At 39.4% G+C, this 15,074-nt stretch overlaps 1 protein-coding gene across 1 annotated transcript in view; it reads left to right on the top strand.

Moving 5' to 3' along the window:
• Nucleotides 1-481: 481 nt before the first annotated feature.
• The window catches only part of LOC134628026 (inter-alpha-trypsin inhibitor heavy chain H3-like), a 29,350-nt gene continuing 14,757 nt past the window's right edge, over nucleotides 482-15,074 (top strand). The window contains exons 1-14 of the mRNA XM_063474611.1: nucleotides 482-553; nucleotides 1,163-1,323; nucleotides 1,453-1,557; nucleotides 1,976-2,138; nucleotides 2,234-2,344; nucleotides 3,745-3,873; nucleotides 3,995-4,111; nucleotides 8,200-8,368; nucleotides 8,465-8,575; nucleotides 8,752-8,933; nucleotides 9,042-9,221; nucleotides 9,313-9,434; nucleotides 10,595-10,827; nucleotides 11,453-11,473. Coding sequence (XP_063330681.1) covers nucleotides 482-553; nucleotides 1,163-1,323; nucleotides 1,453-1,557; nucleotides 1,976-2,138; nucleotides 2,234-2,344; nucleotides 3,745-3,873; nucleotides 3,995-4,111; nucleotides 8,200-8,368; nucleotides 8,465-8,575; nucleotides 8,752-8,933; nucleotides 9,042-9,221; nucleotides 9,313-9,434; nucleotides 10,595-10,827; nucleotides 11,453-11,473 — 1,876 coding nt within the window. The remainder of the gene's footprint in view (nucleotides 554-1,162; nucleotides 1,324-1,452; nucleotides 1,558-1,975; nucleotides 2,139-2,233; nucleotides 2,345-3,744; nucleotides 3,874-3,994; nucleotides 4,112-8,199; nucleotides 8,369-8,464; nucleotides 8,576-8,751; nucleotides 8,934-9,041; nucleotides 9,222-9,312; nucleotides 9,435-10,594; nucleotides 10,828-11,452; nucleotides 11,474-15,074) is intronic.

The raw sequence follows: 15,074 nt of genomic DNA, 5'->3' as shown, positions 1-15,074 counted from the left end.
CACTATTGACTATACCCTTGTCTCTCCTCTCACAATGACCTGCTGGCTTATGTCTGCTGAATCTGCCCTGCAGAGACCACTGACTGATTTTTACATTGCACAACTTTGATTTGTATGATGGAAAATGTAATTTCATGCATTCTATTAGTTTCACCAATAATTACGAAGTGAAATTGTATTCATGTATCTTTATCAGAACACTGTGGCTTATCACAAATGAAAAGATTGTTGTGCTAACAAAGTCCTGGTAAAGTGCACAGGTTTGACCCTCAGTGTCAACATCAAAGCTCACAAAACTGCAGGAAAATCACTTTGTTGGAGGAGCGTTTTGTGTGGGGGGGTGTTTGTTATTGCTGGCAAAAGAGGACAGAAAGTAGAGTTTGCTCTTTAAATATTAAAAATATTTACACAGCAATGCTGTCCTTTTTTGAGTTCAAAAGGCAGTTTCAGCTGCCTTGGTTGCACTCTGGTAGGAGACATAATGGAGAGAAGTGTGGTGCAAATCACTCTCTTTGGACTGCTGTTGTCTTTGGCCTCCACACTGCCAAACAAGGTAAGATCATAATACTTAAAAAGGGGCACAGAACCACTTCAAGGATCCAAAATCTAAAAAGTTGTGTGTGTGTCTGTTTGAATTACGTATGTACAGGAGGCAAAAATGAAAGGTTAAATTCTTTAGCTAGCTAATATACAGTAAGAACGCATAATGCCTCGTGAATTGAAGGAATTCTGATCAATCTCTGTTTTCATATTTACTTTATTCTTGCTCTGGGTCAAAGCCACAAAGAAATGTGAGCAAATTTTAATAGTTAAAGCTTGGTATTTGATAATGGTATTGGTAAGTTTAAGGTTAAAAATGCCAAGTCCCATTAAGTAAATTTTTCTTGTCTATTCGTTTTTAACTTAAATATTGTAATATTATTCTGATTTTGGAAACTTCTTTTCCCAGTCGGTCTGGGAAATCAACTCTTTAGGGAAAGAATGTGATAGTTAAAACTTGATGAAAAAAAAAAAGAATGGGGTGTTGCTGTAGTTAAACCAATTAGATTTCACTGATGTCGTCCACCAACACATTGTTTTTCAAGTACATCTGACCTTTGGTCAACCAATAAGATCAGCCAAGCCAGTTTTTTTTAAAAATGTGCCTCCTGTGTTTGCTCAGGATGACTGGGACATCTACAGCTTTCACATCAACTCCACAGTGACCAGTCGTTATGCCACCACTGTCATCACAAGCCGTGTGGCCAATCGTGTAGACGAGTCAAAGGAAATTGAATTTCACGTTCGGATTCCGAAGAATGCCTTCATCAGTAAATTTCGAATGTGTGTGAAGTTAAAATAATGTGTAACCATCCAGAGACATTTGCAAATAAAGAATTCTACACTGAAAAACAAATTACAGGATATTCAATAGTGTGTATTTACACCAGGGTTTCTCTTGGTCCTCTTCAGGTTTATCGATGGCCAAGTTTATGATGGTGTTGTGAAAGCTAAGGAGCAAGCTCAGCAGCAGTACACTGAAGCTGTGTCCCGTGGTGAAAGTGCTGGACTTGTCAGGTATTTGAGTTCAGTCATTTATAACTTGACATAGAAACAATTTTCAGTCACACAAAACAAGTTTGTGTTTCTGAGTGTGAGTGTACTGGATGAATATGACCATGTGAAAACTATAGTGTTAATAAAATTGGTGCACCTAATGAGCGGGGGAATCATTGCGCAGAACAGCCAGCAAAGCCACATGAATGGCCTCACTCACTGTAACCTATGCGATCCATGACCCCCTCCCTTCAAGACCCTATGTATGTGAAGGACATGTTGTATGACAGAGTGGGGAAGAGTTAGGGCTGGGAGATAGGTAGAGGACTACCCCCAAAAGGTTTTGGGGTTTTTTTGTTCTGTTTTTTTAATGTTCTCATTTTAGCAATAACCTGCTGTGAAATTCTATTTAAGGAATTGATTATTGTTTCTGCTATAGTTCTGTAGGAAGGACTCTGGAGGAATTTAAGACCTCAGTAACTGTTGCTGCTCACAAAAAGGTCACTTTTGAACTCACATATGAGGAATTAATGAAACGAACACGTGGAAAGTACGAGCTGCAAATTCATGCTCGACCCATGCAGCCTGTCAGAGACTTCAAGGTGATTGTCCTATTGGTATCTGTTCAGTGATGTTTAGGAGAACAATGCTGAGGTAAGCCATGACTAGATCTTATATTTACTGTACTTAATAACAGGTGGATGTGCACATTCAAGAGGAAGCTGGCATCAGTTTTATCAATGTGAAAGGAGGCCTGAGCACCAAAGCCCTCGCTAATGCCATCACTAAAACTCACATAGATAAAGAGGTACAGTATAATCGAAATGTCAATTTTGCAAAACATTAAGTGAAACTGAGATACTATCAGCATAGGATGGTAGGTTTGAAAATCAGGAAGAGAAAGCGAGAGAAGTATTAAATGGTGGAAGCTACACATAAAATATACAAATACACAAGTTATCCATGCCATGTGTACATGACAGTTGCATTTCTTATCACCTCAGTCCACATTCAATATGAAATAAGAAATTTAAATAAGAAATTCAATAAGAAATAAGTGTTTCCCAATCTTGTTGATTTTTCTTTTTTTATTATTTATGGATACAACAACAAACCATATTAGCTGACAATGGTTTTCTCAAGTGTTCCTGAGCTCCGGCAGGGATTGCTACTACAAAGTCTCGTCTATTTTAGATGTGGTGCCAACTGAAAGAACAATGATAAAATATTGATTCAAACATTTGGTCCTTGAGTAAAAGCATATCTCTCTATATTCTGAATCTTTTAATACGTCATATTATAACTGTCTAGTTTCCTAGACAGTCTTTGAAAAAGTGGTGAGACCATCTTCACTGCTGAAATTCCTCACTTCTCTTTTTAAGCCCAGTCAGACCTATTTTATTACCCCAGTGCTTCAGCAGCTTCATTGGTTGCCCATAGAAGCCAGGATAAATTTTAAAATCTTACTTCTTACGTACAAGTGTATCCATAAATCTGCTCCTTCATATTTTTGTGACCTGCTCCATATCACCACTGTTTCCTGCCCTCTCAGATCATCATCTGCTATTCATCTTACTGTTCCACCCTCACACCTTACCACTAAGGGGAACAGAGCTTTGAGTCGCTCAGCTTCTCGGCTCTGGAACTCTCTTCCTCCAGCCATAAGAAATATTGACTCCCTTTCCGTATTTAAGACACAGCTCAAAACACATCTGTTTAAACTGGCTTATTCGCTTTAGTGCTGATTTTATCTGTTGTCAAGCTCTGTTTTGCAATTTTAACTTATTTTATGTATTTTATGACTATTGTTCCTTTTATTAATTTTGTTCTTTGTAAGGTGACCTTGGGTTTCTGAAAGGCGCCCTCAAATAAAATGCATTATCATTATTGTTATTATTATCATTATTATTATTATTATTGCAAATATTTTTTAGTATAATTAGACTTGTTAGAAAAACGAATTTTAAGCTGGTGACTTTTATTCTTTAATATGGAGTGTAAGTTGTTTGAAAGTTTTGTTTATATTAAGATCTTACACATTGTGCAGAATATTTTGAAATTGAGCTTGTACATTCTCGCCTCTCAGATTAATGCAATCAAAGGTTTGGAAGCAAAGGACACAGTTTTTTGATCAAGTAAACAGAAATTAAAATCACTGACCTCTCTGTCTCTCATGAGTCTAAAGAATTAAATTCATTCTGTTTCCAGGCGTGGGTGTATTTCTATCCAACAGTTGACCAACAGAAGATGTGTGACAGCTGTAGTGATCAGGGTATGAATGGAGATCTAGTTATTGTTTATGATGTCAACAGGGACAATGAACTAGGACACATCAAGGTAAAACCTGGTCAATTATCAATGTACACACAAAGAGAAAAAAAAAGTTGAATTAATATTAGATTGTTCTACTCCTTAAATTATCTTTTGACCAAAGAACCTTCTTCTTACTGCTCCTTAGAAATCTGACGGGTACTTTGTTCATCACTTTGCTCCATCCAATCTTCCTCGAGTGCCAAAAAATGTCGTCTTTGTTATTGATCAGAGTGGCTCAATGCGTGGCAGAAAAATAATCCAGGTAAATGCTTTGAAGGGTCTGTATTTGCCCTCCTCCCGGATTTTTGCATCTTTTTCACACCAACATGCTTTAGATTTATTTGATTTTAGTATTAGATACTGACAACCCAAGTAAATATGAAATGCTTTTTTCAAATGATGATGATTTTATTTATTTTGGAAAAAATAAATAAAACATATTAGGGCTGTGCGATATAACCAAAATCTCATATCCCGATATAAGAATTCTATCGTCCCGATAACGATATAAATCACAAAAATGTAACATTTTCTGTAAATTCTGTGAATCTCGGGCAGCTCGTCTTGCGGGAAGTGTTTCCAGCTGCGCGTCATGTAGCTGGAGTCGAGTGTTTTAACCGATGCATGAAACTATACATTTTTAGACATAACTTGTAACGGCCGCCGTTTTCTTTGTTTTTTTTTTGTTTTTGTTTTTTTTTTTTTTGTCTGTCCCATTTGGTTCTTTAGCCGTCAGAATTGTTGTCTGAAGACCAACAAGGATACCAAATGGATTTATTTTGCCAAATGGATCATCATGGCATTGCCGTATTGGTCCATTTGATCAACCTTTGTTGTTATTATTTATTTTATTTTCAGTTGTTACAGATGGGACAGACATGACTGGGGGATAGGAAAGAGAGGAAGGAAAAGAAAAACAGAAGGGAAGAGGGACAGTGAGAAAGGGCACTTACAAAGACAAAGAGAAAAAGAAAAAAAAAATCTCCTGGATCACCTGTTGAGAGAAAAAGAAGAGAAAACAAGCAAAAAAAAAACAAAGCAACATACTAAACACAACACCATCTCGTTAATCTAGCTAAACTAATCTAGCTAAACTAATAAAGGTTACTTAAGTGTGAACAGCAGTAAATACTAAATATTGAATGTTGTTGTGCAGCACACAGGACAGACAGCGCACAATGTGCTTTCAAGTAGCAGCTAAGAAAGGTGTAGTTTATGTCTACGAACAGTGAACACCCGTGTGCAAACCTGTGTGGATCAGCGCGCTTGTATACAAAAGGTTTCTCCATGTAACGGTCTGCTAGAGGGTGTGGGGGGCCATAGCCCCGTCCCCCAGGGCATGAAGCAGGCATGGAGAAGATCCAGGCTTCAGACATCCAGAGGCCCCAGAGTGCAAGAGCCCAAGGTGGACCACCGGAGGGGCATCCGTGCCACCCTCCTGGGAAGGGCTGAGGAGATCCCCAGACAAGGGGTCACCCAGTAGCCACGGAGCAGAAGCCAGAGGGGGCTGCACTGGCGTGCCCGCCGGCTCTGCCGGCAGCCAGCTGTGCCAGAGTGAACCGAGCCGCAGACCCCGAGGCCGGAGGCCCGGGGGGTCCCCTTTGCCCCGGAAGAGGCCTGACCGAGTGACAGGCACCAGGCCCCGCCAAGTAGCCACCGGGAGTGAGCTGGTGCATACCTGAGCGCCCAGCCCCGGACACCAAGAACCACCAATGCACCAACCCCTGAGGGCATCAGTCACTGGCAGGGAGTGTGGTGAGGGGAGATAGACCTTCACACTTTGGAGGGCCTGGGTGTTCCCAGAGAGGTGGAGTCTAAGACCCGACCTGACATATAGACACAGACAAACAGGCACACGCAGACACAAACATGCATTCCCACCCTCATGCACACATATACAAACACTCAGCACTCACCCAACGTAGTAATAGACATACATGGACATGTACACACAATCACACTCCCCAAACATACTCTATACCCCGGGTCCAGGTACCCTCACCCCCAGAGGGGGAAACGGCACCCAGACCCAAGAGATGTGACCCTTTCCCCCGGGGTGGAGGCAAGCAGACCGCCCCAGGCCCTGCGGAAGCAGGGAGGCCCATCGGACAGCCAACACCTCCTCCCAGCCCCCTGCCCCGATGGCTAGTAGAGAACGGGGGTGTGTGAAGACCCCATACCTCCCTCCTCCCGCTCATGTGTAGTGTTGCTGCGTGTTGTTCTAACGTGCATTTAAAACAAGGGAGGGCATGGTGCTGCTGCCAGAGAGCAGCAGGTGTTAGCACGGTCCCTCCTGAGAACCCTCAATGTCTACATGGATTTAAAATTGAGAGGTGGGCACCGGTGCCAGAGGTAAGGTTGAATACACAGACCGTCCACTGGACGCCGTTAACGTGGTCACCCTCAAGGCCCTATATATATGTGTGTGTTATGAGAGTGTGAGGAATGTGGATGTCTAAGTTGTGGAATAAAATTGAGGCACAGGTGGCCAGAAGGGGACAGAGGGGGGGGGGAATGCCTCCCCTGCACCCTGGTGACACACCCGCACTCCAAGGCCCTACCTGTGTGGGTGGGTGTGGTGGAGCGGGAAGAGGGAGGCAGCCGGGGATGGGGAGGAAAAGAAGGGAGGGGCAAGATGCCCCTCCCTAGGGCCAGCTCCCCCGCTGACCCCAGTAGGCACCCCCGTCCTCTGGTACCCACCAAGGCAAGGGAGCCCAGCCGTTTTCTTTGTGAGTATTTATTACACAGCGTGCTGCGGGGAAAAGCGTGTTCTAACGTTTTAGTCTAAGGATTATTTTTTTAACACCTGGCGGCTCTTTTTTACGTCTCATCCGTAAATAATCTGCTCTTTCACGTGATTCAGTTTATTTTTTCAAATGTCTCAACAGGATCTTGAGCTTTATTGTGAAAGGTTTATGTGGAACATAAACAAGCGGACACGCGATGCTGTTACCGTCGTTGTTGCTAACCACAACGCATAAAAACAGGCGCTTGTCCGTCCGTAGTGTGGTTATATAAAATATAAGAGAAAGAGAGAACTTTAAGAAGTTAATATAGCCACTACAGTGACCGTCAAAACGATGAAAAAATATTGCCGTAAACAGTTTATTTTGCGACACCACGAAACAAACGATAGCGTAAAATGAAACGATAGATGCTTTTATATCGTCATCCGATATATATCGTTATATCGAACAGCCCTAAAACATATTTTCCAAAAGTATCGCCTGTTAGGATACCTGTGTTGTTGACCCAGTGGTTTGTTTTTACTGTTTTGAGGTTGAGGTTTTTCAATCTTCTCTGAATCGTTTATTTCTTAGTTCAGTATGCTTATGCTCCTGAGTTTCTGGTTTTGGATATCTGTGTGTGTGTGTGTGTGTGTGTGTGTTCCCTGTACTTCCTGTTTTACTTTGATAGTCTCCTGTTGTTGTGTGTCATGTTCTGTTTTGCTTCTCTCCCATCTTGTCTGCTTGATTAGTTGCCAGCTGTGTTTCTCAGGTGTTTCCTCTTTGCCCTGTTTCTCTCTTGTATTTAGTGTCTGCGTTTCCCTTTGTTCAGCGTCACATTCTCCCTCATTTCCTGCTGTGTGTTCGGCCTGCTTGCTTAGTTCATGTTTTTTCCAGTTTGTTTTGTTATCCTGGATTCCAGCAATTAAGCTGAGGTTTGAGTTTAGTTTTGTCGAGTCTGCGTTTTGGGTCCTCCAATCCTGCCTGCCGCACACAGCATATGAAACTGGCTCTATGTGAAAAAAAGAATTGCACTCTAAAACTAATAATTGGCCTTGGCAGCAAGAAGTACCATCAAGTCTTTGAGATAACTTGCAATGAGTCTTTAACGTTGTTGTGGACCATTCTTCTTTGCAGAATTCTTTCAGCCACACTTGAGGGTTTACAACGATCAGTTTAAGGCCATGCCAAAGCATCTTCACAGGATTTAAGTTCTGACTTGGATTGTTTATTTATTTTACTTATTTATTTCTAATTTCAGTTATTCAGAGGTGGACTTGCTTGTGTGTTTTGGATCACTGCCGTGCGGCATAATTTTAGTATGCTTGAGCTTCAACCCACAAACAGATAATCTTTTACAGACTGATATATCTCAGTAACATTGTCTCTCAGGTGTTCTTAAGTTTCATTGATTTAGGGCTTGATATGTTGTTTGTTGATATTTGTTAGCTCGCTTCACTTTGTCAGACATATTCTGTTTAAGTGTCTTCTTCATTCAATATGTCAGGCATTAACCAGGCCTGGGTGTGGAAATTACCTTTCCAAAAGATGTGGTTTATTATTAAACATATTACTTGTTTTAAATTTATAATGATCTTTAAATATGTAATATGTTTTTTCCCAGACTAGGACCGCACTAATCCACATTTTGAATGATCTGGCAGAAGATGATCACTTTGGTCTGATTACTTTTGATGGCAACATTTTTCACTGGGAGCGAGAACTCGTTCAGGCCAACAGCAAAAACCTGGAAAGCGCCAAAAACTTTGCAAGCAATATACAAGCTAGAGGATGTGAGAAGTTGCAGTAAACATATATATTTTGGAATATGAACACTTGACAGGAAAATGTTAGGACTGAAACTTTGTTTGTTTGTTGTTGAATTTTAGCCACAGATATAAATGAAGCAGTGTTGCAAGGAGCACGTATGCTGAATGATCATAGCAGAGAAGGTTCAGCATCTATCCTTATACTTCTCACAGATGGAGACCCAACCTCAGGTTATAATAAAGCACACCTTTACATAAATGTGCAAGAATACTTCAAGAAATAGGGGATTAGATTAAACACTGTATTTAATTTAGTTACATGTTTTAAGCTTTTTTATCAAGTGGTTTTTAGCATTATTGAAACTGTTATATCTGACCTAATCTGGGTATATCTTGTATCTTTTCAGGGGTGACAAATCTGGAGAAAATTCAGTCAAATGTAAGAGAGGCTATTGCAGGCAAATTCCCACTGTACTGTCTTGGTTTTGGTTTTGATGTGGATTTTAAGTTCCTTGAGAAAATGTCGCTGCAAAATAACGGTGTGGCACGACGGATTTATGAAGACTCTGATGCTGATTTACAGCTGAAGGTATTTTCTTTATACAGTAAATACTCTTATGATCTGATTTAAAAATCGCAGAAGATTGAAAGAAAAACCAAGAATAGTTTGTATAATGTCCACATTGTATGTCAACAGGGTTTCTATGAAGAGGTGGCCACACCTCTATTAACAGATGTGACAATGATCTATGTGGGTGGAACCAATCTAACCCAGACTAACTTCAGCCAGTATTATAATGGTTCTGAGATTGTGGTGGCCGGTGAGATCACAGATAACAATATTGAAACCTTCACCCCTCAAGTTGTGGCCATTTCGGTAAAGATAGATTCACAGTGGTCATCAGTTGTAATTTTAACTGTTTTCCCTGTATGTATATTGATATTACATTGCATTTGAATTGTTACAGAGTAATAGAAGAATAATATTCTCTAATCCAAATAAAACCGTGGAATCCACTGGAACAGTGCCTGATGACCGTATCCAGAGGGTTTGGGCGTACCTCACAGTTAAACAGCTACTAGACAAAGAGTGAGTATGATGTATGCCATCTTTCCTCATTTGACTGTTCCTAACTACTTTCTAAAGGGTAGCAAAAGGAAAAACAAAACACTTTCCCTTAAACTGTATAATGGTGAATTGCACAATAAAGTTAGGCTTTTAGAAAAGGCCAAAGTTATTTAATAATTTCCCTGATGTAACATATTTACAGTAATTGACCAGCAATTTGACCAGCTTTATACATTTTTCTAAGGAGCAAAGACCCCAGGTTTGATTCTGAGAGGAGTCACAAATCCCTTGGGGTTGTGGCAGGAAGGGCATTTGGCATAAAAAGCTGCATAAAAAGCTGGCTTTTGACCGTAGTGAGACTTAGTTTCTCTTTGAATTAAACCATTTATTAATTAATTATTTTACTTTTTTCCTTCTTTTATTTGGCTTTTATTTATACCTCATCTAATTGTATTATTTAGTTCTAATGTCAGCACTTTAAAAACAACCACAGCTGACACAAAGTGCTTTATAAACAAAGATGATGGTGATGATGATGATAAAAAGCTGCCCGATCATAAAATGTGGATCAGCTTGTGAATAAGGGACTGGCTGAAAGTAGCTAATGGTAAAAGATTCCTAACCTGCTTCTCCTGTTGTGTTTCTATTTCATAACACTGATAGCACCTGCCACCATAAATAACTGAGTCACAACTTTATAAGCAAGTTAGAAATCTATCATGAAAACTACCATAAACACAGTTCAGTATACAAGTCATGACTGAAATGATTCATTACAGAAACAAAACAAAACACATTTTAAATTGCATAGCTCTGTTTGAGGCTAACCTGTCTTGAAAATTTGTTTCATATTAGTAGGGAGCTGATGACCTAAAAACCCATATTTTACATTCTATTGAACGTATCAGTGAATTTTTCAGTTGATCTGGAAATGAGGACCAGCTTTAAAAAGAAGTGTGGCACATGAACTCACTGTTGTCACCATTTGTGTGATAATATTACACACAAATTATTGTTTTATCCATTTTTATGATTAGAATAATCTTTCCATTTTCTAAAAATTCCACCTATACAGCAGTACTTTAAAAACACTCGGGATGGGCCAAGGACATGCAGAAGTTATCAAGTGCACATTTAATTCTTTCTTAATGTTTATATTTATTTAATATTTTGTGGCACAGGCTTCAGTTATCTGGACCGGAGAAAGAGAAAGTAAAGAAGGACGCTTTGGAGCTGTCACTGAAATACAGTTTTGTGACTCCTCTCACATCTATGGTGGTCACAAAGCCTCCAGGAGAGAACACAGACGTGCTTCATAAACCAAAGGAGGGTGAAACACCACAGAGACAGCAGCCCCCTGTAGATCAATCATTTTCAAGACAATATTTGTCTCCTAGTAGTGGCCGTTCATCTGGTGAGTAGACTAATGTCATTGTCAAGTTAAGGAAAAACCCAATGCGTATCAAACTGCCATCCACTGAGTATTTCAATAACCTTTCTATCAGAACTAGCATGAACTTTGAGCCACAGTAGCTCATCTGTTAAATTGAACCATACATGCCAGTCTTTGTTCCCCACATTTCTCAGTGAACCTAGGCCGCCCATGGCCCCATCGCTGGTTCACTACTTTTCCTTCCTTTGACCACTATTGATAGATACTGACCAGTGCAGACCGGGAACAGAGGCATTACTCTGATTACAAAAATTAAGAAAAGAAACTAAAAGTTCTAAACTTCAAACATCAAAACTCACACATAATAACCACAACTGAGAATACTTACTGAAAGACCGAAAAAACACAAAACTACTCCAAAACCACAAACCATGGCAGTCATCAAGTAGAACATTTCACTTTCTTCATTGGACGTGCTGAAAATTTTTCAAAATGATACGTTTTTGTAGTTTTGCCTCCACTACAGTGGATTTTAATTGAAATGCAGATTTTCAGTTTACATTCAAAAGGTTTAACAAAAAAAATGCATTAACTAATCAGAAATTTTTGACTGTCTCTATAATTCATGTCATCTTTGTCTTTTCAGCAAGAAGTGCGCGACGTAAAGGTAATTCCATCACTCCACATTCTTATTTTCAAAGTGCCCTGTTATGATATAACTAACAAACAGTATGTTTTGATGCATACTCAATAATCCATATGACGAAGAAAATCCATTCTGTTGATTTGGCCACAGCATTTTCAGTGAGCGAAATGTTGTGACTTATTTAGTCTGAAGAATCCACTTAAATCATATCTAGACAAATGGAACTGACTTTCTGGGAAACTGTGTGCTACTCTTGATAGCAATAAATCATGTCAATAACTGTTACTATGGTGAGGTTTATTCCTATTTGAAAGAATATAGCCATTTAAGAATGAGTTTGTACTTACCACACCTACATGCACACATTCCCAGTCTGTATTTTGTGATATTGCATTTTCTAATTTAAAGAATAAAACATTTAATCTCCCTCTTACAGTATAGCATAATATATGGATTTTAAGAGTATTTGCTGTTTTTTGTTTTTTAACGCAATAGATTAAAAATGAAGAATTCAGCTCTGTATTTATCTCTTGGAATTGATCCCATTTTGATTCTTGTAACACTGAATGAATTACAAAATGTAATTTTTTTTAGAATTACACAGCAATACACAGTTCATACTTCATTGTATATTATTTGGCATTACATTAAACACACATTGGACTTTGGAAAACTTTCTCCTAATTTATTTAAGTAGTGGTTAGTAATAGTTATCAAGTCTTCTTGAAGCTCTTCTTTGGATGTTGGCTGCCTTTTGCTCTGCTCTCTTTTAAGATGAACCCACACTACTTCAATAATGTTGAGACCCAACACTGGGCACACCAATCCATAAATCTGTTTAAGACTGCCACTTCTTATCTGTTTAAGACTGCCACTTCTTATCTTGATCTCTAGTTTTCTAGTTTCCTTAGAGTTTTAAATTAACTACCTACAAGGCGGACTTCCTACCTGATAGCTCTCAGTGAAACATCTTGTTAGTGCAAAAAATCCCCAAACAACTATTTTATGCCTGTTATCTTTGGCATTTTTCACAGATTAAATTGAAGCTATTAAACCAAATGCCGTGTTTGCTTGTAGACGATACCATTTAAAAATGAGTTCTTTGCTAAGTTGTCTGTTATGTATAGACAAAACACTGTGTCACCCCTTCAATCAGGTGGTTTTTGTATGCATGAGTTATTCATACCTCAGTGTTAAGACAAAAAAAAAAAATTCATCTAAAATTACTAAAAAAAAAAAAAGCAGCCAATGTTGAAAGAATTTTTTGCTCAATAAAACTTTAAAAATGACAATATAAAGAAATGAGGGATCAATATTTTTGCATATGTTTGCATTAAGTGTTGCTTTTTTTCTTTTATAGTAAAATGTAAGTTTTTAGCTTTTAAAAACACACATAAAATGGGTTTTAGGGATAGATTTATATTATGTTAATGCAAAAAATAAAAAATATAACTAATATAAGATTAGAGCTGACACAAAACTTAGAGACATTATCATCATGGTCCTGTGTTGTGTGTTTTTGTGGAACCAAAATTAGTTTCTTTTGGATTTAAGGCATGATTTATGTTCAAGTTCTGCATTATTTAGTCTTGAGTATAGTATTTCCTAGTGCCTCTGTGTTTTGCCTTTAGTTCTTAGTTCCTTGTTTGAGTATGTTAGGTCTCTTTCATGGCCAGTCTGTCCTAGTCTCCTCTTTGTGTTCTGTCCTCAGTATCCCCTGTGGGAAGTCACTCTTGCTCCCATGTTTGTTTACATATGTCTCCCTGGTTGTGTCCCCGTTTGGTCTCTCTGTGTCCTGTCTCTGTGGTCCCCATTAGTTCATTCAAATTAGTATGTCTTAGTCCTGGTTCCAGTGTTACTTCCTGTTTCATTTTGATAGTTCCTCATCTCATGTGAGTTCTGTTCAGTTTTGCTTCACCTTGTCTCAGTAAAATTCAGTTAAACTGTGTTTCCACAGGTATCTCCCACTCTGACATCCTTTATGTCAATGATAGATTATGACTTAAAAAAGGGCTTTCATTAATTTCCTATCCAAATTTAGAAGATACTGTATTTTTTTATTGTAGTATAATGTGCAAAAACAGAGCCTTACGCCAATGTTAATGTAGTGAGGGCCCAAATAGAAAGACACAGCCAGGCGTAGCAAAAAAGTTTATCAAGCCTTGTAAGTCCATAACAAAACCAAACTGCAAACAACACACAGAAAACTAGATAGAGCACTAGGAAAGATCTGGGAACAAACTGGCAGAATAAACACTGAAGACTACAGTATAATGTAACAATGAACAGACACAAACTGTGGGTTTGGTTTAAATACACATACACAGAGGGCAACCAGGGTGGAATTGAAACAGAAGCATAGCACAAATGAATTTAAGAAAATAAGAAGATAAGCCAAGGGAAGTAAACTTGAATACGAAGCACAAGAGACTAAAGACTATGAAAATGAAATGGGAACACAAAAACTTACTGTTTATCCACCTCTTTGCATTTAATTCTTAGATATTATTCATCTCTGGCTCTCTTCCACAGCATGTCATTGTCCTGTCTTCCTCCCCTAACCTTGCCCAGTCATGACAAATGGCCGCCTTCCCTGAGCCCGATTCTGCTAGAGGTTTCTTCCTGTTAAAAGGGAGTTCTTGTGTCCCACTGTCGCCAAAGTGCTTGCTCATAGGGGGCCATATGATTGTTGGGGTTTTCTCTGTTTTCTTTATATTATTGCAGTCTTTATCTAACAATATAAAGTGCAGTGAAGCAACTGTTGTCGTAATTTAGAATCAGAATCAGAATCAGAATCGTGTTTATTGGCCAAGTATATGTGCAGACAAATACAAGGAATTTGGTTCCGGTAGATGGTGGCTCTCAAGCACAGCAATGTAAATCACACACACACACACACACACACACACACACACACACACACACACACACGTCTATATATACATTACACATGCATACACATACATACACAAAGCTGTGTAAACCAACTATAAATAACTAATCTAAACTTATATACATAAAAATACAGAAATAAAATGAGGTGGAATGAATACTACAGAATGTACATAAGGTGCAGTTGCAGTCTGGCAGTGGGAGCAGTGTGACAGGTCAACTGTTTAGAAGGGAGATGGCGAGGGGAAAGAAACTGTTCCTGTGTCGGGTGGTCCTGGTCTGCAGGCTTCTGTACCGTCTGCCAGAGGGCAGCAGATCAAAAAGTCTGTGTCCAGGGTGTGAGGGGTCTGTGATGATTTTCCCTGCCCGTTTCCTGGTTCTTGAGAGGTACAGATCCTGGATGGAGGGCAGGGGGGCGCCGATGATCCTTTCTGCTGCCCGTACAGTCCGCTGCAGTCTGCTCCTGTCCTGTTTAGTGGCTGCACCATACCAGACTGTGATGGAGGAGCACAGGACAGACTCAATGACTGCAATGTAGAACTGGATCAGCAGCTCCTGTGGAAGACTGTACTTCCCCAGTTGTCTCAGGAAGTACATCCTCTGCTGGATCTTTTTGAGGATGGAGTTGATGTTGGTCTCCCACTTCAGGTCCTGGGAGATGGTGGTACCCAGGAACTTGAAGATCTTCACAGTCGACACAGGGCTGTCTGATATGGTAAGGGGGGGGGCA

Source organism: Pelmatolapia mariae, linkage group LG5 (genome assembly GCF_036321145.2).
Source record: "Pelmatolapia mariae isolate MD_Pm_ZW linkage group LG5, Pm_UMD_F_2, whole genome shotgun sequence".
NCBI lineage: Eukaryota > Metazoa > Chordata > Actinopteri > Cichliformes > Cichlidae > Pelmatolapia > Pelmatolapia mariae.
The sequence above is the reverse complement of the archived record's forward strand: the minus strand, read 5'-3'. Positions and strand labels throughout refer to the sequence as shown.